The sequence below is a fragment of the Ambystoma mexicanum genome, chromosome 2q (assembly GCF_040938575.1).
Source record: "Ambystoma mexicanum isolate Mex_15411 chromosome 2q, UKY_AmexF1_1, whole genome shotgun sequence".
NCBI classification, from domain to species: domain Eukaryota; kingdom Metazoa; phylum Chordata; class Amphibia; order Caudata; family Ambystomatidae; genus Ambystoma; species Ambystoma mexicanum.
In genome coordinates this window covers 307,078,215-307,101,701 of record NC_090924.1, presented here as the reverse complement: position 1 = coordinate 307,101,701, position 23,487 = coordinate 307,078,215, and the positions used below count along the sequence as shown (strand labels likewise).

Below are 23,487 nucleotides of genomic sequence, written 5' to 3'. Positions count from 1 at the left end.
CAAAATGTGGTGATGTAAAAATGAAAAGGGAACTATTTCTAATATAATTCTTAAATTCACTTAAAACGTAAAAACTGAATAGATCTCTTATTAATATTATTCCAATGCAAACCACTCACCTGTGAGGTATTGCAAATTCCAAATGGCACACAATCTGACAATGTGATTAAGATGCATATTAATTGGATCCCAAACGACCAGCCCAGGTGTGCTGACAGATGTGAATATGTGTGTGGGACCAGTTGTCTTAGAATCAAGAGTAGTTTGTAGGGAGCAGTCTGTGCTATGCTCACCAGGCTTTTCAAGGCCACAGGACGGCGCCAATTCCGAGTTATGCTCAATGCGATTGAAAATCTGTAGTCAAAACATTTCTAATGTACAAGGCACAGTGACCGGCTCAGTGGAGAGAAGTCGAGTGGATGAGATATAGGGCCTCATTACACGGATGGCGGTAAGGATTTACTGGTACCGGTAAAATACTGGTACCGGTAAATCCTTACCGCCGTACTACGAGGTCCCTTTGCGGGTTGGGGGATTTAACGCCTGCTTTTTGCAATGGTGGTGGTATTGCCCAGCCAGTATTACCACATGCAATTGCAAATCAGAAAGGGTAACACGTAAGTAGGGAGAGGCAGTCACTCTATATCATGCAGACCATTAATTACTATTACTACATGCTTTAACAGTAATTCACTTGGAGGTAATAGCATTGGTAAAACCTCCAAACTTGTAATGAGGCTCTAGTGTCAGAAAGGACACAGATGTGTCTCCAAATGACCGGAGATGGTTGAAAGAATAGACAGGTTCATAAATGGGTGATTGAAGTAATTCACAATGGTCAAGAGATTGCTTCAAAGAGATCCCTGACTGAGCATGTGGTAGAATGAGGTTTAAAACAAATGTGCATTATTCCTTAAGGCCTAGTGATTTGCAGGCCGGGATTAACAGGAAGGTCATTCCCTGTTGTAGCCACTTGCCCCCAAGACGCGCCTTCCACCTTTGGAGGTGGTGTGTGGTCTTGTGATTATATATTTTGTACTTAGGTTTGGAAAGGGTAATTGTGTCATGGTGAAAAAGCACACTGTCACTGAAATGGAAAAAGGGACTGGAATGTGTGTGCAAATGTCTATGGGTCCAGGGCAACAGCCAGTTCTTTCCCTCCCTTCAAGAGATGGACATCAAGCATTGATGAGCAGGAGGCAGAGGCAGCTCCAGGGAGCAGGAGGCTTCTGAAGAACAGGGAGCTAGTTACAGCATACAGTGTGCATGCATGTCTAAACGTCTAACATAAAAGTCTAACTTCAACCCGGGTTTCACACTTCCATCAAGTATGATAAGAAATGTATTGACACATTATGCTTGTTTGCACATTCTAGAGGGCTCAAAATGTGGTGATGTAAAAATGAAAAGGGAACTATTTCTAATATAATTCTTAAATTCACTTAAAACGTAAAAACTGAATAGATCTCTTATTAATATTATTCCAATGCAAACCACTCACCTGTGAGGTATTGCAAATTCCAAATGGCACACAATCTGACAATGTGATTAAGATGCATATTAATTGGATCCCAAACGACCAGCCCAGGTGTGCTGACAGATGTGAATATGTGTGTGGGACCAGTTGTCTTAGAATCAAGAGTAGTTTGTAGGGAGCAGTCTGTGCTATGCTCACCAGGCTTTTCAAGGCCACAGGACGGCGCCAATTCCGAGTTATGCTCAATGCGATTGAAAATCTGTAGTCAAAACATTTCTAATGTACAAGGCACAGTGACCGGCTCAGTGGAGAGAAGTCGAGTGGATGAGATATAGGGCCTCATTACACGGATGGCGGTAAGGATTTACTGGTACCGGTAAAATACTGGTACCGGTAAATCCTTACCGCCGTACTACGAGGTCCCTTTGCGGGTTGGGGGATTTAACGCCTGCTTTTTGCAGGCGTTAAATACCAACCCGCAAAGGGACCCAGGGAATTACCGTAATTAGCACCTTCCCCATTCCCTTTGAGCCCTATGGGGCAAAAATGGGAATGGGGAAGGGCAATGGGGGAAGGGGGAATTACCGCCCCGCCAACCTTGGAATGGGGCGGTAATTCCCCTTTCCGCCAAGGCGGTGCCGGTATTTTACCGACATGAACCATGGCGCTAATAGCGCCATGGTTCTCCGCCATCCGTGTAATGAGGCCCATAGTCACGTTTCAGGGATGTGCATAAGTAGTTGTGCAGATATATTTTGCATACACTGATAATGAGCTGTCAGGTCGGGGTAGATGCTATTGCCAAAGTATGGTTTCAAAGCTACAAAGGGATGTAGAAGCAGAATTCAACGGGTGAAGGAAAGTACAGAGACCCGGCATTTTGCCAATTACATTTCTAATAGGTTTTCAAGAGCAATATTCACTAAGATCTTGATTGTCCAGCATTTAATTTCCGGAAATCACTAAAAAGGATTGGGATTTTTAATTTTTTGTATTAGAGTCATAACCACCCCTGTAGTGGTTTGGATATTTTCAAGCAATTGCAGGATATAAAATCCACTTGTGTGCATCGAAGCTGCCAACGACGGAACACACATTAAATGGTTTCGAGTAGACATGTGCAGGGCGGAATCGAAAATGAGTAAGTATTTGTTAGGTTACAGCTAATACACCATAAAGCCAGGTCCCAAGTCCCTAGTGGCTCCAGGTGCTCAAAGAGAAAAGGGTGGTTGACGGTGCTGAAAGCAGCTGACAAAAATTCTAATATCAGCGTTATGTGAATTGTGGCTGACATATTTGGGGACTATTCCCTTTGTGGGTGCAGTCGAGGGTCTTGAGGTTCCCCTGAACATTCAAGGCAAGCCAATAGCGTACACTCAGCAAGTAGGCGAAGGCAATCAGCCCTCAGTATTTCTACCATTACAGATCTGAATGTAGATCTGATTATTAGTGAAGTGGTGAGATATCATTTTTAAAACAGCAGGAAGTTAACAATCCAATTTAATTGAGAAACAGATAGGTGAATTGTATTTCACAATTAATACAATCATGCGTGCAAGTCCCCCATAGAGATCACACAAGTAAGCATCGATGCACCCCAGCATTGCACTTACATCTTTCTGAAGCTCAGGCAAGTGGCACTTTTAGTGGCACTTGAGCTTAGTAAGTCCTTGTTGATGAGCCTGAGGTATGGCTGCAGTCTCACTCCAAGCCAAGTGCTAAGGTCGCTATCATTATTGTTTTCCGTCACAGCTGGCCACACACCTGCAAGAATGGCTGCCTTAGTCTGGTCAGAAAGTGTAGGCTGTAAAGAGAGACATGGGAAGCATTACAAAAGGTAAAGAGAGCATACAGCACAAGAAGCGGCCCACCCAGCTGATCTACCTGGGAGCCATGTGTCCAATATAATGTGATTTAGGGGAAAGAAAGTCCTTGTGACTGTACCTGAGGTAGACAGTGACCTGACGCCCACACAGACTTAACTTTCTCTCGGTATCGCTCTCTCTTTATCTCTCTCTCTCTCTCTCTCTCTCTCTCTCTTTCTCTCTCTCTCTCTCTCTCTCTCTCTATCTCTCTCTCTCTCTTCCTCCCTCAGATCCCCCTCTCTCTCTCTCTCAAATGTGCTTGGCATGTTATAGAAATAAAGGTGACAAAGTTACCATATGACACAGAAGTTGGAAAGCAAATAAATGACACGTTAGTGCTCATGTTCCTCATGGTGTGAGCACAATTCATGCGTAAAATGTACGCGTAAACATTTTACGCTTGAATTTCAATACACCAAAATTAGACGAAATGTCATGGCACGCCGAGCGGAACCCCACAAAATATATCAAATAATATTAAACAGACTTCCAATGAACGGCTGAGAGGAAAGCAAAGTTAGAACATTACTAGAAACATATAAACAATAAAACCAGTGTTATTAATATCACATAGATAAAAACATATTAAATCTGAAAATTCCACCCATAGTGCATGTCGGGCTTTGATGATAGAAAAAGAGCATAAGTGGATTAAGTGCTAATGCATTCCTTATGTGGACCTAATGTATGGTCAAAGCCATACAGCAGATGCCAGAGGGGCAGAACCCCCGCCAAGTGAAGGGGATCACGTGGAAGAAGGCTGTCACTCGCAACTCCACCAGGAATTAAAATTTACAGTCAAACATGAATTATATTAAATCAATTGGAATAGCCGACAAACTAAATTATGTAGTATGCCAAAGACAGCTACTAAAAATTTAGGGTTGTCAAGTCTGAAGGCAATTTGTAGTACCAAACATCACTAAAAAGGCATAAACGCTAAACATCCTATCAAAGTGAGGTGCATTAAGTCACGCCATGTTTTCATGCTTTTCTATTGCAAAGAGGTGACACGGATCATAATTTCGATTCTGCCTCCTCCTTCCTATCTGCCATACAAACGGTACATTGTTATTATTATTATTATTATTATTAAATGCTTTTGCATATTCGTCAGCATGACATATATATGTTGGCGTAAATGCTGTGGATTACTGCAGCAAAAAGCAGTCTGATTCCATAGGATCCTTTGTAAAGGTTACCTGCTATGTGTAAACATATAGTTTGTTTCTATTTCTACTTATAGTGTGATTCAAACATTGCAGACAGAGGGCCTGATTCACAGAAATTTGGATGGAGCAAATAAGGAGATACTTTGAGCATCTTAGATTTGGCCCTACTGCCTTATCCCTTATTTGCAAAGCCTAACACTCGAACAAATCAGGAGACGCCTGAAACATCTTTGAGATGCTCCTATACAAATGTTTTGTTATTGTGATTTATACCATGCACCGCAGCCATCTGCATGGTCTGCACTCGCTCACGAGGATCTGAACGGGAAAGATACGGTTAAGGGAGGAGAGGGGGAAAGAGAACGAGTTGTGCTTAACTGATGGTGCGTGCAGAACCAGGAGCACCTAGCAGACTGGCATCTGTGTGGATGTGTTTTCTAGGTGGATAGTGATCTGTACACCACAGGTGTTTTGTTTCCAGATGGGAGACCTCAAGTGTCTGACTTGTTAAGACGCTTTGGCCTGTGGGTAAAGTTTGCAAGTTGAATCAAGAGATTTAGAGTTGTGACTGTTTTGGTGGAGAGAGAGAGTTTTGTTTAGTTGTTTGTGTTGGTGTGGTTGATGAGCAGGAGTGGTTAAACATGAGGTTGTTAGTGGGTTAAAGGTGTGTTACCTATATTCTGGTTTTAGGTAATGTAGCAAAAATATCGATTGACTTGATGGGCTGCTCCTGTACAGCATGATAGATAGTCCAGAGTGTTTTGGAGTTTTCCTGAACGCATGTTCCTCGCTGCCTGTTTTCGCCTTTTGTTCTTCCTGCTGGGATTTTGGCTTATTGGCCACGCGCCGGGTCGTCCGTAGGTGATAAGTTCTCCTCTTTGCTAGTGTAGTAAAAAGGCGGGTTTTAACATGCTTGGTTATCTTTTGTTGTCTGGATTCCTTTAGGGATGGAGATCCACAATGTTGCCATGGGTGTGGAGAAAGCTGCACTTCCTTATCTGCTCTTCTTGTAGCACTCGGTTTCGATTTGCATGCCACAGCTAGATCTGGGTATCCTTCTATGTTGGTAAGAGGTGAATTTCGGTAGAATGAATTCAGCTTCTTGACTGTGCTTTGCTTCTTGTGTGATGCAGAGTGCTTTCAAAGGGATCCTTTTCTTCACCTGTAACCACTGGAGGCTTCTCAGGGCTGGAGTGATATGGTCCCTCCTGCTTAGATCTAGTATAAGTCTTACTGCAGTGTTTTTGATAGGTTGTAGGTATATATAGGATATATGCACACTTGATTCTTGAGGGTGTCAGTCAGATGAGATCCACAAGTATTTGCTCAAGGCATCTCATGGATTCTCCACACAGCTCCGGACCTGCACTAGTTTAGGCTTTGTGAACCAGGTATAAGGTGATAGTAGCTGATTTGCTTCAGTGAAAATCTTTATGAATCGAGCATAGACTTCAGTACCAATGCACCGTTATTCTAGATGCCTTGTCAAGTGATTAGCTTATGGACCCGTTACATGGTTACAATTAAAGGGTCATAACAGTATGTTCAATAATCTCATCAGAAATACAACCCATGGCACGGCCATGATCTTTACAGGTTCTGTTATTCACATATGGAAGAGCTATAAAGTCATGCCACACATGCAGTGTACTGTAATTACTGCATTTAGTAGTTCTTAAATAAATCCTGTCTGGGTTTCAAAAGAGTTATCAAAGTCCATTTCCATACATTGAGGGTTAGAAATGCATGTGGGACATCAGTACATTATTTCACTTAGCAATACAAATACTCCATGAGGAAATTACCTCACTACTTAAAATGAGGATGGTTGATCAAGACAGGGAATGTATTTCAAATGCTGCAATACTTGTACTGAGTCCATTACACTCATGTGCAGATCCATTCGTTCACAGGGAAAGTATGCTCCTTAACATAAATGGCTGGGGAGTTTAGGGTTCAATAAAAAATTCAAGCTATATCTGCTTAAAATTATATTCAATAGAAGACACACTAGTGTAGCTCTTTGCTCAAACACATAATAAGACACTAGAATGCAGACCTCGATGAACCAACTGCTTTATTCATTTAACATTTGTATTCAATCTAGCAGTTTTTGTGTGATTGATGGGGGCCCATTTGTGTCATTGAAGAACAGAGCCCATCACCTGGGAGTACATCTCATGACCCGGAAGCACTTCCTATGCCTCAGAAAACCTGTATGTCTAACCGGGTCAGGTATTGCTCAGTTATGAGCCAGCAAAGGAACATATGGGGTTTGTTTCCTAGAATCCCAGGACCTTCACTTCTCCACTCCCTGTGAGCCACTTTCCTAGCCTATTGACCTGCAGGATAGAAGCCCACTCCCCCACCCAAAACCAGCAGAATAGACAGGATCACATGTCAACCACGTTTTGACACTATGCTGGGTCCCTGTCAATACTACCACGGGGCGAGTGGCCCTCCCCAGCAAGCCTTAACTGCTGGTATAAGGTTAATACAGATGAACGGCCTTGATTACCACTGGACAGGTAGCATAGCCACCTGGGTGATCGACCCTTGAGGCCCAGTATACTACCTACTGGTACCTCAAAGGTCTGACAATGCGCTGCAACTCAGGATGTCAACATACTGACTGAAGCCTTTCAAAACAATTACTTCAGATGATCCTTCGCTTCACATAGAGGCCAATTAGTCACAACGTTTTTCCAATGCTGCCCACACAAACTAGTTCTTCCCTGCTCACAGAGTGGTGATTCACCCCAACTAAGGATGGCCCTTTAATGTCATCAGCCCAGACAATAATAACCATTGCACGCAGGTCCCCTTTCAAATGGAAACCATTATGCCTGCACCAGGAATCTGGATGCAGCCAGTGTCCTGCTCCAGAAATCCTTCCAACTACCTCACCCACATTTGTTGAACTTATTTTCCATCCGCTAGCCTTTAATCATTTAGGATAGACCTCATCTGATGCATCTACTTGTATAAAACAAAGAACAGCTTTGGAGAAGATTATGATAATAAATAACAAACCATCTGCACCAGATAGTTACAATGTAAAGTTAGAAGCTACATAACGTGACCATGTCCTGGTAAGCAGCTATTTAGGCAGCAAACAAAGTTCCACCAAATTCAATAAAACGGGGTCAGCAAAATTGATAACCACTTGAAAAATGTACAGCTCTGCAATGCGGGACTAAGGAGATTCACTTTTGACCGATGGACCATTGCATTGGCATTCCTGGATTACTGCTACCACTCTCCCTTTACAGCGGCATCCTGAAGCATGTCAGTTTGCGGTAGACCTCCTTGAGAAACTGTATTGAACAGTATATTCTGGCTTAATCAGTAAATCTGAAATGAAGACCCATATAAACTGAAAAAAAGAAATGCTTGCAGCATTGGGGGTAGAACGTTTGCAGTCAAAGCCATGAGACCAAAGATGCACCTAGGGATGCCTTCACCTTCCAGCTATTCCCGCGAATGTACCCTGCCCTTGGAATCTTTTAGTGGGCCTTAAGGTATTGTGTTGTTTTGCATTGAGCTTATCTTTTCCATAAGACATCCTTCTATGCAGCGCTGAAATCATGATCCAGAGGGTAGGAAGAGAACAAGATATAAAAGCACATTTCACACCAAAGGGATGCACACTACATCCATTTACACACACAAGTCGTAATGAAGGAACTTTGAGAGAAAAATATGTAAAATTAGAAAAACTACACAAAAGAAAAATTACAAAGTATTGGGAAATTGCAACATTAAATCAATATTTATATCACAAAATCATACCACACAGACTGAGAATATCTATTTTCCCTAACTTTGATGAGGAAGATGATGTACAATTAGCCCAATTATGGGATGAGAATTTGGCAGAGTCTTCTCATACTATAATGAAATTACTCATCAAACATGCAAAGAAAATGTCATGGCAAGGCGAATCAAGCCAAAATAGAACTGGAAAGTGAATGTAACAAAATAGACCATCCAGATACAATTAACAAAATTGGTAATACTTTAGATGAGATATTACGTGAATTTGAAGTTGAAATTAAATTGAAAATGTCCAAAATATTATTTAGAGATACTAAAGTTTATCATTAGATCCTATTTGTACGTATCAAACTAACTATGGCTCTAGCGGAGAGTCAACTGGAAACACCCACATGACCACACCAGTAAGTGTGGACCCAGAGAGTGCAGAGAGCAACGAGGGATCGAGTGAGACCATAAGTATAATAGAAAAATCAATCAGAAACTATCTAGCAGAAATGAAACGCTTTAGAAGAGGAAATAGATATCAACAAACGGGAATTGAGAATGAAAAGAGGTATATTTTTTAGAACCCACAGGCAAAAATATAGATCAGTCAAATGCAAATGTAAAGGAACAAGAGGAAAGGGAACAAAGAAATCAAAGAAATTAAGGAAGAGTAATTTAAACAAGAGCTCAACTCAGGCAGATTCGGAATATATATCTAATGATAATACCATAATTTGTCAGATAAAATGTTGAGTCAGGAGAAATGGACGGTCTTACTTAAAGGTTTAACAGTTGCACCTAGCATTAGGTTGAAACCCATTGAATTGTTTGTAGACACATACAACTTTTGCAGAAAATTGAAACTCAAGAAGTTTGTTTCCAAGTTAAATACAGGTATGCTACATGAAAGCATTGTGGCAACAGAGGAATCAACGTTTTCATTATTGGATTTGGAACACAACAAATTAATAATGCCATTAGAAGAGGAAGGGGAAACAAGCATACATACAATCCTGAATGATTTGGACTTTGAACAAAGAGTGAGGAGAGAAGATTGATTATGAGTGAAATCTAAATGTGTTCCTCCCTTAGCTAAAGAGAATGTCAGCAATGTATTTCGTGATGTAATTATTAGAGATATTTGTCAGTTAGACGACAAATTTAAATAAATCTAAACCCTATATGAAATACAATTTGTCTTGGGAACAAAAGAAAATCTTGAAAGCATTAAGAGAAGACCAATCGATGGTGTTTAAAGCTGCTGATAAGGGTGAAAACGTTGTTGTATTAAATATTAAAGATTACATTCAGATGGATTTAAATCACCTGCAAGACACAGGAAAATATAAAAGTATCACAGGGAAACCATGGGGAACTTTAATAGAACAAGTACAAACTACAGAAAAACACGGTTTGAAGAAGGCATGATAATTAAGGATTGTCAGAATAGACAAGTCAAAGATCCTAAATATCTGTTCATATATTTTTTTGCCAAAAATATATAAACCGTTTGACAACATATCTACAGCACGACCCATAGTTAATGGAATCGTCTCAAGTTTGGAAACAATATCAGCGTTTGTAGCACATTTTCTCAAATCTTTGGTCAGAAAACTAGGTTCCTATTCAGAGATAGTATGCACATTTTACAGCTGCTATAGAATATTACTTGGCAAAAGGATTACTGGCTGGTAACGTTAGATGTGGTCTCGTTATACACATCCATCAAACATCAATTTGCAACAGAAGCAATAGAGTATTTTTACAGTAAATACCAGCTACCTATTTTATGGGGGGGGGGGCGATGTTGGTGGATTTAGTACATTTTATCATCAAGAACAATAATTTATGTTTAATGTATTACATTTTCAACAATTTGTGAGAGCAGCAATAGGTTTAAAATGCTCCCTGTCTGTAGCCAATCTGTTTCTGGGTTACCTAAAAGACATCTATATCTTTAAACATCATACTAGGTCTGTTGTCAAATGGTGGCCTTTCGTAGATGACATTTTTATAATATCGGAGGTACGGAAGAAGATCTATTGGACTATGCAAATTGGTTGAATGCAAATAAATTTGATATCAAACTTACATTAGCACACAATAAGACAGGGATTTAATTTTTGGATTTAGGCATACAAATCAAAATTAATTTGATTGAGACCAAAACTTTGAGAAAACCTACAGAAGCTAATACTATGCTATGCAGAGATAGTTGAAAATGATTACCAAACATGTACCCTATGGAGAATTTGCAAGAGCCAAGAGGAAAATCTGCAGTTCTGATTTATTCAAACAGCAAAGTGACATTTTACAATCAAGATTTTAGCAAAGAGGATATGATAACAAAATAATCACCAAAAAGCACTAGATAAAGTGAACTGTCGGAGAAGAGAAGAGTTATTAATTACACGAGTTCATGAAGAAGGTACTGCCAAAAAATGGTTTATTACACAACATTAAACACAAAGTTATCTAGTACATAAACTATTAAAGAAGCATTAGAACATTTTGTTGTCAGATAAAATGCCCTGTTACCTTTTATTGACAAGGCACCAAAAATTGTGTATACGAAAGCTCCGACAATTTGGAATCTAATAGCCCCCAGCTTTTGTAAAAAAGAGAACGAACAGAATCAGGAAGGTTTACAGAGGTAAACAAAGAAAAGAAAAGAAAAGAAAAGGGGTGGTGGTGTGAAGAATGGTCATAACTTCACCAAGGTACAATGCAGTGGACAGAGGGAACTCTCTTGCCCATTGCATGATACCAGTATAGACACTTGAAAAGTAGGTTCTGGTGCCACTCAAGACATTGCATGGTATCCATATTTAATAAGATAAGTGTCGCAGACTCAAAATTCCCGATGTTCCATCCCCCAAACCCCACTCGTTCCACAGGTTCAGAAAAACTTTCCTAGGTAACGCAAATATGGCAATGCAATGCCAGTGATCAAAACTAGTCACCGTCCTGCCAATCTGGTATATCCTTCTGTGCATGCAAAGCACATCTATGTTCAGCAAGCATGATACCGGAAGTTAATCACATCCTTATGTGACTGTACACCCAGAAGCACTTAGGACAGAACAAGACCATGGAAATTATATTTTATCAACATAATTCATAGAAAGGCGAATACATGATACATGTTGTCCAAATAGCAACCAGGGATGTCATTTCAGCAAAACGCCAGGGGTAGCAGAAGTGACATCACATGACCCTTGACATCTGATGACATCACAGAATGTGATGTCATTTGACCCCACGCCAAAGTGACATGATTCTTATTTAGGGTCACCGCTCAAAGTGTTACACTTGTGGAACCCCCTGTTTTTTTTAAGAGGCCTCAACAAAAATGCCAGCCACTCCAGAACCAAAGAGCCACATGGCACTGGCCACAGCCCAGGAGCTTCAATGTTTTGGGGTAGCGAGGGAGACTACAGGGGTAACAAGGGAGATCTCAGGGGTCACAGGTGCGACCCCTGACAACCCCTAAATGACGTCCCTAATAGCAACCCAGCAAAGTAAATTGGCACAGGGTTAGAAGGGGAAGGGGTGGATGGGCACCTTGCAAACAAACAAAATAAACAAATGCAGATGTGACTGCCCTGGGGCGCCACATCCCAACAATCACCCCTGCAACAGGAATAATCCCTCTGTATTGGGAATTCAGCGAGGCAGGACAAAAAAGCTGATGCTGGGCCCTGTTACCCTGAAATCAGCAGGATCATAGTGTTTCTAATTCCAGTGGAATGCGGGCAGTGCCACAGCAGCCAGAAATAGGCAGTGATGCATGGGACACTTTGGCCACATTCTGTGATCACTATTGGCTGCCACGCCCAAATACTGGGGTGTCTCCTCCAAAGCCTATGATATCAGTACTTCGTTGATTTGAGCACTTTCCCTACATGAAATTGAGTCCTCTACGAGGAAAACAGAATTCCATGAAGGAATCATTTAGTTCCATGTTTTGCTGGACTTTCCGTGAATACTTTTGTCGCAAATAGAAGCTGTAAAAGTGGACAGATGTTTTGTTTTCCCAGCAATCATCAATGCAGTGTTTTCTGAACTACTGTCTGTCACTCACATCCTCTCCCACAAACACATTGGGCCTCATTACAAGCGTGGCGGTCCGGGAACTACAGTACTGATAAGCATGCTGGTACCGTAGTTCCCGGAACACCATACTACGGGCTGTGCTCGCGGGTGCCTGACAGTCTGCCAGGTTTTTCCTGGCGGGCTGACTGGCACCCGCGAGCACAGCACGTCAGATGCACCGGCACAACTCTGCATGTGCCGGTGCATCCGGCGTCCCCATCCCCATTCAGCCCTATGGGGCCGAATAGGGATGGGGAGTCCCATGTTACCGGCACCCACAAATGGGCAATTACTGGGTCCGCCAAGCTCGGCATGACCCGGTTCTAGCCCATTCATGGGTGCCGGAAAAAATGCAACTCCGCGGCAGCCGTGCCGCTTTTAACGGCACCGCTACCACCAGAGTTGTAATGAGGCCCATTCTCTTTCACATGTTCGCTCTCTAACATTATGTTCATATAAATAAACAGTGTTTGAAGTGGAATGTGGAATCAAGGGGGGCTCTAAATAGTTGGCGTACCTTAAATATGGGCTGCCTGGGGGGAGGATTTTCGAAAGGAGCGGTTGGCGCACTGCTATTGATACAATCATTTCTCTTTTTGTCATTTTATCACAGACGCCAAACTCAAAGAAAGGGCTGCCTATGGGGGCCAGGCAGCTGTGACTAAAAAACAAAAGTAGCGGCAGGTGCACCAACAGATATGAAAGCAGTTCACCCCCCCTCTCCGTTTGGTTCTTAATCAGAGGCTCAGACCCTGCCTAAGAAACAAAAGCAGGGGGGCGCACCGCTATCATACGTATTGTGCACCTGCCTCTCTGTTTGTTTTATAAACAGAAGCGCTTACCCCCGCAGGTAGCCCTTTCACTATACGGCAGAGACAAACTCTGTTAAGTGAAAGGGTTGCCTTGTGGGCTAGTGGAGGTAAGGGGGCTGTCCCCAGCACAGTTACAACCCTGCAAATAAATCCTTGATATCAACTTGCTTTTTCTTGCGGGAGTAAGACTGTGATGCGGGATCAACAATGTCGCTTATTTTCAAGTCCCGAACCTAAAAATGCTGCTACAGACCGGTGTCAAAGTCTTATGCCTGTTTTAACACCTTTATTTAAACTCCAAAACATGTTTTGTGGATTTTTGAAGACTGATGTGGGGATCAGAACGAGAGTTACCTTTCAGCCTCCCTTTTCCTCGCCATCTCCAAAAATCACTTGTTTTTACGGCAGCATGGCATTTTCATGCTGGCATAAAACCAATTGTTTCCTATGGAATCCTCCTGCTTGTTAGACCAGCAATAAACAGGCGGATTCCATGGGAATCCATTGTATGCGTGCCTGTCGTGCATAAATGGCACGTGGTATTTACTTATTTTGCACGGCAGATAGCAAAAGGAGTCCTAAAGGTAATCACACATCCACTTTACACCTCTCTTTTGCACTCCGGTTTGCAAATGAAGAACTTTATGTGCCGGGGAAGTGCTTGCCTAAAGTGCAAACATAGCAGGTCACTGCGGTGTAACTTAATTAAAAATAAATGAGTCCCACAGTGTCTAAAGGACTTCACTCTCTGCGTCGCAGGGTGTCAGCAAAAGGCCAAAATTGGGATCATTCTTTTTTGGCTCTTTTTGCATGCAGAGAGGCAAACTGCAACCAGTAATCACTATGAAAAAAAGATTGTAAAGCTAGCATGTAAAGAAAAAAACCAATATACTTACATAATAAAATGGGAATGAAATCAATGACCACATCCCCAAATGAAAATATGTGATAAGAGATTTTATGAAGAGAAACCACTTGTGTCACTATTACCTTACTCAGGTTTTGGGCGGAGCAGTAATGCGACGGTAATAGCGTTACTGCCGCATTTTTGCCTCTCTGCCTAACCCCTGATGACCTCCATGGTAACCTATTCTTCCAGAGAATGAACGAGAAAAATTAAAGATAATAAAGTAAAGAAAAGTTCTAGGAGTTTCTAGGGCTGCCTTTTATTTGCCACCTCCCAAGAAGTTTGTGGAACCAGTGTGAACGAAGTCCATTTGAAAGCCCTGCCATCAGAGTGGCCGTCCTAGCTGCACAGAAACACTGCGATTACCTTTCTGTCATGAGACGAACAAATCTGTGTTTAGATTCAAGGTGTGGACCTACCAGCACTGTTCCGTTGTTAAACTTCTCAATAAAGTCGCGTTTCTTGTTATACGGCTGCAGGAGGGAGGTCAGGAGACTTCCGTTTCCGATGAATGCCGAGGAGCTCAGAGCGTCAGCAAAGTCTCCGGCTGGGATTGTGTTCACCACCTGCAAGCAACGGTCGCAGACACATTAATAACACTGCGAGCTTGGGGGAATTGCCCTGTATTTCTGTGTGAAGGTTGGAGAACACTAGTGATAATATATGTTTACATCCTGTACGAAGAAAGACTGCTTACATTTGACTGCTGTTTTTTCACTTATCTCTCAGTTCCACACTGCAAACAGGTCTGGGTTGTTGTGTTTTTTAATTGGTTTCACAAACGTTTATCTCCTAAATGATTCTATTAAAGCTTATAAGGCAGACATTCAACTACATTGATCACTCGGAAATGGCTGAAGGTGGCGTGCCAGTGCAATACAACACAAATTATATATATATATATATATATATATATATATATATATATATATATATATATATATATATATATATATATATATATATATATATATATATATATACACGCATCACTAAGTCTCAGGGGAGTTGCTAGGTCTGGAAAAGATCAGGGGCTGAGCTGATGTCGGGACTGGCGGGACTCGGGGCTGGCTAGTCTTTTGGCTGTAGCTCCTGAGATTCTATCCGGGGCTACAACCAAAAGATCAGGGGCTATAGCCCCCTTAGCCCCCCCCTAGCAACGCCCCTGCTAAGTCTTATGTTATATTGAAACACACACACACAAACATGAACTGTATCAACCAGTGAGTCAGAGTGCATTATTTCAAGCTGATGGCATTCCATCTTACTCAATATTTGAGCATGACCTGCTCACTTCCTGTGTCAGTAACTTACTTCCTGTCTCAGTAACTCACATGCCATGCATCCTACTCATATAATATCTCAGTAGGGTGGGAAATGCTTCTTGTATTGTCATCATTCATGTGTGCCTTACTCATGAATACATCATTAGATGAATCCTTTAATAGCATCAGAAATTAGCCCCCTTAGCTATTTCTACTGAAATGGGTGTGCCTTTACTGTGATAAGTCAGTATACTAGCTGCACATTTTGCACAATCAAACTTAAAGTCTCTCTTGGTCATCTGTGTGCTGACCAGTGGGTGGAAAGCTGCCACATTCTTCGCCAATGGCAACCCTGAGGATGAGTTCTTGCAGTGAGAAATAATCTTAGTTAACAAACAGGATTGTCTACACACAACAATGAAGAACAACCACTTGCTTCAACTACTTGATGATCCCTTTAGTGAGCAAACCCGAAGAGAACCCCACCGACATTTTCCTCAAAAACATACAGGCGAAAATGTGCCAGTGCCCGAGCCTGTGCGGTATGCAACCTATTTAACATATTCGCCATCACAAAATAACATAAAATCATTTACCTCTGAGATCCGTCCAGGTGGAACGATGGAGAAAGCGTCTTGCAGGTTCAAAAAGGTGCCAAACCCAAGGAACGCCCCCCTCAGATACACAGAGAAACTGGATGCATTTGAGAAGCAGGAAAGCGATCGACCTTAGAAAGCAGAAGGAGAAGGCCGACAATGTATTTTCTATTGTAATTGGACCCATTCTTAACATTGTAGGAACAATTAATTAAAAGCAATGCTTGAGTAATCAAGGCAGAGTAATCCAATCCCCAGAGGGGTCTTACCCTTTTCCACTGACAGTATTTGAGTATACACAGCCTGCTGGGTAATGTTAGTAAAGTTCGTGATTAAGTTGTCGAGAGCGTGTGTCCTGCAACAGACATAAAAAAAGGGTTATAACACCAGCCACTAAACTGAAGGCTTTAAGGGTTAGAGGTTACATCACATTTGCCTTGGCGGTAGGGTAGAATGGCAGTGTTGTTTTAGTTCATCTGCACCGTGGCAAGTGCTGGGAAGAGAGGGTAGCCCAGGGGCAATGCGTTTGTCTGGGAGGCAGGACAATGCAGAGCGACACAGGTTAGAATCCCGGCCCTGTGCTCTTCAGCACTGAGTGAGTTATAAAATATTAATTCATTAATGACTGTAATACCTTGTTAAAGAAACGTGGCTCTCCTTATGAGTTTGATGGTATCCCAGTGGAAAACCGGCAAACTCCAGTACCGTGACTGCAGGAATAACCGGCAAATTCTAAGCGGCGGAAACGCTGGTAAATCTCCATTCCATGGACACCCATAGGACTTACAGTTTGCCGGACCGGAAAAAGGGCCGGCACACATTATTGCCGGCACTATATTTCCAGAAGGGCCAACTTATAATGAGGCCTGAGTGGACAGTTTATAAAATATTCTACATACCGTTTGCATTCTATTCCACAGCTGCTGAAGTCCACCTGTAGTTTGCCTGTTAAGAACTATCATTTTTTATTTATTGTACGGTATTATTTTGTTGGGGTTTGATTTCAATGACGCGATCTGCCACGTTGGTCAGGAGCAGAAAAGACGTGGTGACACTGCTAGGCAACTTGAATACATGTATATTTAGCTTCACTTAGCTCTATATTTGAACATGGGGCCAGATTACAGAAACTTTGCACTGGTGCAAGTGCAAAGTTTGCACGGTATTAGCACTAGGGCAAAGTTTGCCCTATTTTTAAAAACACCTGGACACATTTAAAAACTATTGCACCTCGACAAGTGCAGTTTGGCATATTAAAGCACCAGGGCAAAAATTGCTGTAGTGCAATAAAGATGCATTTTCACAACATTTTTGCACCAGGGCAAAGTTTGCCCTAGTGCTAATACGGAATTGTATTAGCACTAGGGAAAAGTTTGCCCTGATGCAACAATGCATAAAAAATGCATCTTTTTAGCAGAGGGGCAATTTTAGCCCTGGTGCTTTAAAATGCCAAACTGCACTTGTCGAGGTGCAATGGTTTTTTAATGTGTCCAGGTGTTTTTTAAAAACAGGGCAAAGTTTGCCCTAGTGCTAATACCGTGCAAACTTTGCACTTGCACCATTGAAAAGGTTTATGCAATCTGGCCCATGGATATACATTATCCTTTTGATTTTCATGTTACAGAACAAGATTTAAAAATGTAACTACATATTTAAAATAAGTAAACGTGTTATCATGGCTTCAGCAATGTTGATAAAGGGCTACTTACATGTTTTGGATGGCAGAGCATTGCCTTGACTGCACTCCCGCGAAAAGTCCAGGGACCAGTGAGCTGTTTAGTGCCGGAAGTAAAATTGTGAGGCGGGAACCGATCCACGTGGAAAACTCAGTGTCGTTTGCTGTGATGAGATTGGCTTTTCCTAACACTTGGTCCAACAGTGTGTACCGGATATCCCCTTGCAGCTGGATGTTGGGCTGGTGATCACAAGCACAGACAGTACACAGTGTAAGTTGGCTAGGTTTAAAACTGGTAATTGCTATGCATTTATTTATTTATTTATTTATGTATTTATTTATTTATTTATTTATTTTGCAACTTGTAAAGCGTGCCCAACCCGGAGGCATCTCGGCGCTGTTCTAAGTGGAGAGACATAATGGTTACATGGTTGCGCATATTAATAGACATAACATGAAATGCAATACGGAATATACAATATGGAAGCCTTAGGAACTGTTCTGTCAGTGACATGGCAAGGTAGTTCCTCAAACAACGAAAGTCCGAGCGGCCATGGTGGAAGAATAGTGCTGTGTAGATCTTGGTGTTTCACAGCACTGTTCTGTTACTAGACAATGTAATGGCTCTGGGCCTCATCTCGAATTTGGTGGAAATTCGACGGTGAATCTGCCAAATTACAGCCTAATCCGATTACTGTTACCGCCGATGGATCCCCCCACTGGGTTTACCACAGGATTACAGATGGTGGCAATTCCCCATTTTTGGACCACATAGGACTGCATGGGGATTCTTGTTGCAGATTTTCGACTGGTGGATTTACCGTGCAGGTAATCCGCCCATTTTTGGAGGTAAAGTGGCGGATTCATCTCCAGCTTGTTGCTGGAGCTACATTTTCCACTTTACCTCCAATGTTATAATTCGACGTGGCAGGAATAATTGTGGTAATTCCGTTACCGCCCCAAAAAACATTGGCAACAGGATTACCGCCCCTTTTTTCCTGCACCGCTGAACTGGTAATGAGGTCCTATGTGTTTTCTGTGGATGGATGAAAAACGAAAGTGACTCGACTGGAACCTGGGTCTGTGACCAGTACATCTACAGATTTCAACAGCTAGCATTTAACTCACTGAGCTATCATATAGGTTGCAATTAGAATGAAACAGAACGTTGGAGGGAATGGGGGTTTACCTGCTAACAGATCTTTCAGGAAAGCAGTGTCAACACTTTATTTTTTTAAGCAATGAATAACCCATTTTGTGCTCAGGAAATGCATACCAGCGGCCGGGCTAGCTTTCTACACACATATGTCACTTTTAGAAAGGTCGTGACCCCTGCAGCCACAAGACACTGCCTGTTTCGAGGTTGCACCTCTAGCTTTATAACTACCAAAGCATGCCTATCACATCACGCCAACGAGCCCCACTTTAGGTGATCTAAGGTGCAGTGCCAACTCGAGATCATAGTAGCTGGGAGTGGTGATCACCTCACTCCAATGCGTCGCAAAGTCTGAAGTGTGTACATGAAAAAGTTTGCAGGTTACGCTCAAAGTGGCACTGCTTCAGGACACAGACATAATGCTGAGAATTTGAATAACGTTATTAAAGCTGAAAACTGCATGTATCAGTATAGGTTTTGATATAGCACATTGCTTCCTTGTGCACCTATTCTCCAAGTCAACTCTCCAAATCACTCTAATATGTTTGTAAGATATAAAGGAGAGATAGCCAAATTAGCGGATACTGGGTTAGCTATTTGCATTCAATAGAAGAGCACTTTTGTCTTTACCAATGTGCACCAACACTCTGGAGATTAACCTTGGGAGGCTCTTCAGAAAAAGATTGACTTGCTTAAAATGGAAATCGGGTGCATCAACTCTCCACCATTGTGCGGGTGGGAGTGGGGGGTAGGGGAGGGCGTGTCCAGGGGTCAGACTGCCCAGCGCACTCTACTCCATTAAAAATGAATCTGCCTTTAAAAAAGAGTCACAAGCTCTGCATTGGCCCTATTGCAAAACTTGCCTTAAAGAAATACGCAAGCCCCACAGCATTGTCTCTTTATGCATACAAGGGTTGCTAGGCAACCTAGAGCCCGCCAATGGTTCTGGAGAAACATGCTGCTGTCATCACCCTGTCCAGACTTCGAGACCCCCGAAGCAGCAGCATGTAAACCAAGGTTAAACCAAGGTTAAACAAAAAGTATTTGCGTGAGTGTGTACTGGAATGTGTTGCAGTGTGTATGCAACATTTGGAATGTGTGTTTGAGTGAGTGTGTGAATGTGTGTGTGTGAGAGAGAGAGACTGACTAATAATGCGGATGTGCAAGAGAGATGAGTAATTTGGTGCTGGGGGCAGTGAAAGTGATTTTCAGTGACAGTTACTGGCATAGATTGGGTCTGCAGTTTCATGAAAGTGATTTACAGTCCCCATTCTGGAATACGGTATGAGACTGAGGGGTATAGACGCCAGTGGGTCTGCACTGGCTCTGTGTTATAGATATAATATTATATGTGTACACACATGAGGTGAGTGATTTAGAAGAGGCACCAGGCATCCACCAAAGATATAGACGTCATTCCCACTGAGGTTAATATAGGAATATTTGAGAAAGAGGGTCAGAATATTTTCCTTTCCCATCTATATGAAGATGGTTTGAGGATCGGCGCATAAGAATCTTGATTTTTGAAGCATATTAAGTTATGCCTTGAGGACGACCGTTGGTCGAAACATGTGTCAGCTGCATTCTTAAGCCCAACATATGGCCTTATTAAACCGATTTGGAGTTACAAAACATGTTTTGAATTTCGGAGAATCTTTATTCTAAACGCAAGAGTGGCACTTTTTGCCCTGCGCAATCCACCCTTCCCTATCAAACAAAGTATTCCCATACTGGAATAGACTGTGGCTACAGCTCCATGAGAGGGATTTACACTCACCATACTGGGAAAAGATTGTGGCCGTAGTCATTTACAGTCAGTTTATGTTTTAGGACCTGTGTCCTGAGGTTGTGACTGACGCTTTATGAAAGTTATTTACAGTCATAATATTGTTATTGGCTGCACCCAGTGGTGAAGGGTATGTTTGGGTGCCAGGGGCCAAGTCCCTTGTTTCAAAGCTAGGTGAAAGATGTAAGGTTTGATTATAAAATGTAACTCTTTCAACTCATGCTTTGCTCAGCGCACAGCTGCAGCAGCGTCATCATCATGTGCACTGCAGATGCATGGTGCAGGAGGGGTCTGGGATAATCCTTCCAAAGGACTGGAAGTTGCTGAGAAGGATTTTCTTTGATAAATTAAAAGTTATCAACGGGAGTTTCTTTGGAAAAAAACAAAAAATTGCAGTCAGCAGTATCAGGATAAAAATTGTTTTCAATTACTTTGACCAGTTTTCTTAAACCTTTTTGGTTTAAATAAGTGAAATGTCTTATTTTGGTTTTGCCAATCTTTTCTTGATTTGTTTTTAGTTTATTGTCCATCCATAACAGTGCATGGGCCCCCGTCTGCTCTACTCCCCTCTGTTATTACTACAGTCACCCTTCTGTGATCTCCAGGGCTTTGATATCTTAGGGTCCTTATGGGCTTACTGCTACTGTATTTTTGCATTTGAATTTATTAGGACTTCAAAGCGCTATTACCTAAGTAATGTCCATATAAAATGTTGGTATATCATCAAGCAATAAGGACAAATAGAATTATCCTGATTAAAAGAATTCAGTTGGAAAGAGCTGAAAGAAGATGAGATTTAAGAAAGGAACTTAAAAGTTGGAGAGATGGTGATGAGCAGACAGATAAACAGAGATAGAGTTCCAGTGCATAGTGGCCAAGAACGAGAAAAACGGATGCAAGATGGGGCGCGGGGGGGGGTACTAAAGAAGGAATTAGGATTGTGATAATATAGAGAGAGAGGGGAGGGCGAGTATACAGTAATAAAAGATGAGCCGTAAAGTGGAGCAAGACCACAGATACACTTGAAAACTATAGTGAGGCAGTGAGGAAAGAAAAGACAGCAGGGAGGAGGTGATGGAGGTATGTGGGGAAAGATAGAAAAGAAGACAGATAGCTGAGTTTAGGTAGAAAGGGGAGGAGTAGGATTAGAAGCAGGGAGGTCAATGAAGAGTACAGAGCAATAGTCAATACTGGAGGAAAAGGCGGGAGATATGAGGAGAAGCTTAGTAACCTGGAAAGATAAAAGGGGGCAAGCACTTGTTTAAAGACTGTGGCAGTTGCCTGCCTGTATTGGACTGCTGAGAATGCTGTCGCTTTGTGTTGTAGAGGGATGGGTAGGAAAGGTCAGGGTCCTTGGTAGATTTATGAACCCAGCTAAAAGGGCCACAAACCCTTACCATGTAACAGATGCCAAGTGGTCTCTCTGACATGAGCCCAAGATCCGTTCTATTGGTCAAGTCTCCATACTGATCAAAATTTTATCATTCACTCCATTGATTGGCCCTTCTGCTGACAGCCTGGGAAGCGTGATCAATGGCTACACGCGCATTAGCCAATACCAGCTTCTGAACAACCCTTTGCTCCATTCACACCGGAAGGAAGGACATAGGAAGTCCAGGCTGGGGTTGACTACATTACGTGAGCTTTGTAGGAGGTCTAACAACCAAAATTGTTCAGTTCATTGTTAACATCTTTTAAACTGATTTTAATTTAAAAATACAGCATGTTCTATTCAATGAAATATTCTTCCGAGCAGCAGTTTAGATTAGAAGTTAGCAAATACTAAGGCAAAACTCAAATCTGTACAAACGAATACCGTACAGATCACCGGAAAAAGGAGATTTTAAAAAGTCTATCTTTGTCACCCAGGGCTGTAGGTTCCTAGGCACTGAGCTATGGATCTTCAGTCATATAGGGTAGGTAGCTTTCAGTCTTTTTGTCCCAATAAATACTGCATGCACCTAGTTTCAAAGTACCCACTTCACGGTTTATGGGAGGTGGGGTTAGGAAGGTGCGTGCGTGTGCGTGCATCTGACAAATTGATTTCTGCCCTGCAGGAGTACAAGGATATGTAGAGGCTAAAGCGCCAACTCAATCCTCAAACTTCAACAAACCAAGAGCCAACACAATCATAAAGGTAAAACAGGCACAGTGATGAGATATAACTCCTTCGCCTTTTGTGGTAAGGTGGGCCGAGGGAAGGCTATACTCTGTGAATGTGGTTTAGTAGCAACTCAAACAGCGAACTATAACAGTCCAAAATAAAGGAATATCCAATCAAGGTTCTATGAAAATATATACTTTAATCAAATACACCATGTACAATAAGAACTAACTAGAAAGCAGGGCGAAAACCCATCTCTGTAGAAGAAAAACAGAACACAGAATATGCAAAGATAGAATAGATGCAGCACTCTGGTTAATGGGTAATGTGACAGGGGAGAAAAGGCAATTAGATGACCGCAATGTTCAAAAGGATATGTCTTCAGCTTGTAACAGAAGAACAGGGATTGAAAGGACTTATCCAGTATCCAAATGTCTTGCCGGTTCGTCGGGATGGAACCAGGCTTCTCACCGTCATTCGCAGGTTCTCTTCGGTTAGAGAATGCGCCAGTCATGATGGTCCAGCTCAAGCATGCGTCGAGTTGGGGTGGAACATAAGGGAGCTGCGGTCTTGAAGCGTCTACTCACGCTGTGCAGATCGGGCAGTCACCAGGTTCGGTTGGCCGTCCAGGGTCGATGGCGGTTGAGATGGTACCAGGATGCACAGGGGAGTTGATTTGATGCAGAGTCTCGGAGGTCTCTGATTGCGGGACACCAGGGTCGGGTCAGCTGGCGCAGTGCAGGGTTGAATGGAGTGATGAATGCCGAAAGCAGCTTTGAAGGGTCCTGGAGGTTGGTTTGGCGCCGAACATG

The 23,487-nt window shown here is 42.2% G+C and overlaps 1 protein-coding gene across 4 annotated transcripts in view; it reads right to left on the bottom strand.

Annotated features, from left to right (window-relative positions):
- The window catches only part of LOC138569359 (uncharacterized), a 1,262,132-nt gene that overhangs the window by 245,671 nt on the left and 992,974 nt on the right, over nt 1-23,487 (bottom strand). For all 4 annotated transcript variants that reach the window (XM_069647272.1, XM_069647275.1, XM_069647274.1 and 1 more), the window contains 5 exons: nt 17,664-17,869; nt 16,224-16,309; nt 15,955-16,085; nt 14,513-14,659; nt 3,091-3,281 (listed from right to left, as the gene is read on the bottom strand). In XM_069647272.1, coding sequence (XP_069503373.1) covers nt 3,091-3,281; nt 14,513-14,659; nt 15,955-16,085; nt 16,224-16,309; nt 17,664-17,869 — 761 coding nt within the window. The remainder of the gene's footprint in view (nt 1-3,090; nt 3,282-14,512; nt 14,660-15,954; nt 16,086-16,223; nt 16,310-17,663; nt 17,870-23,487) is intronic.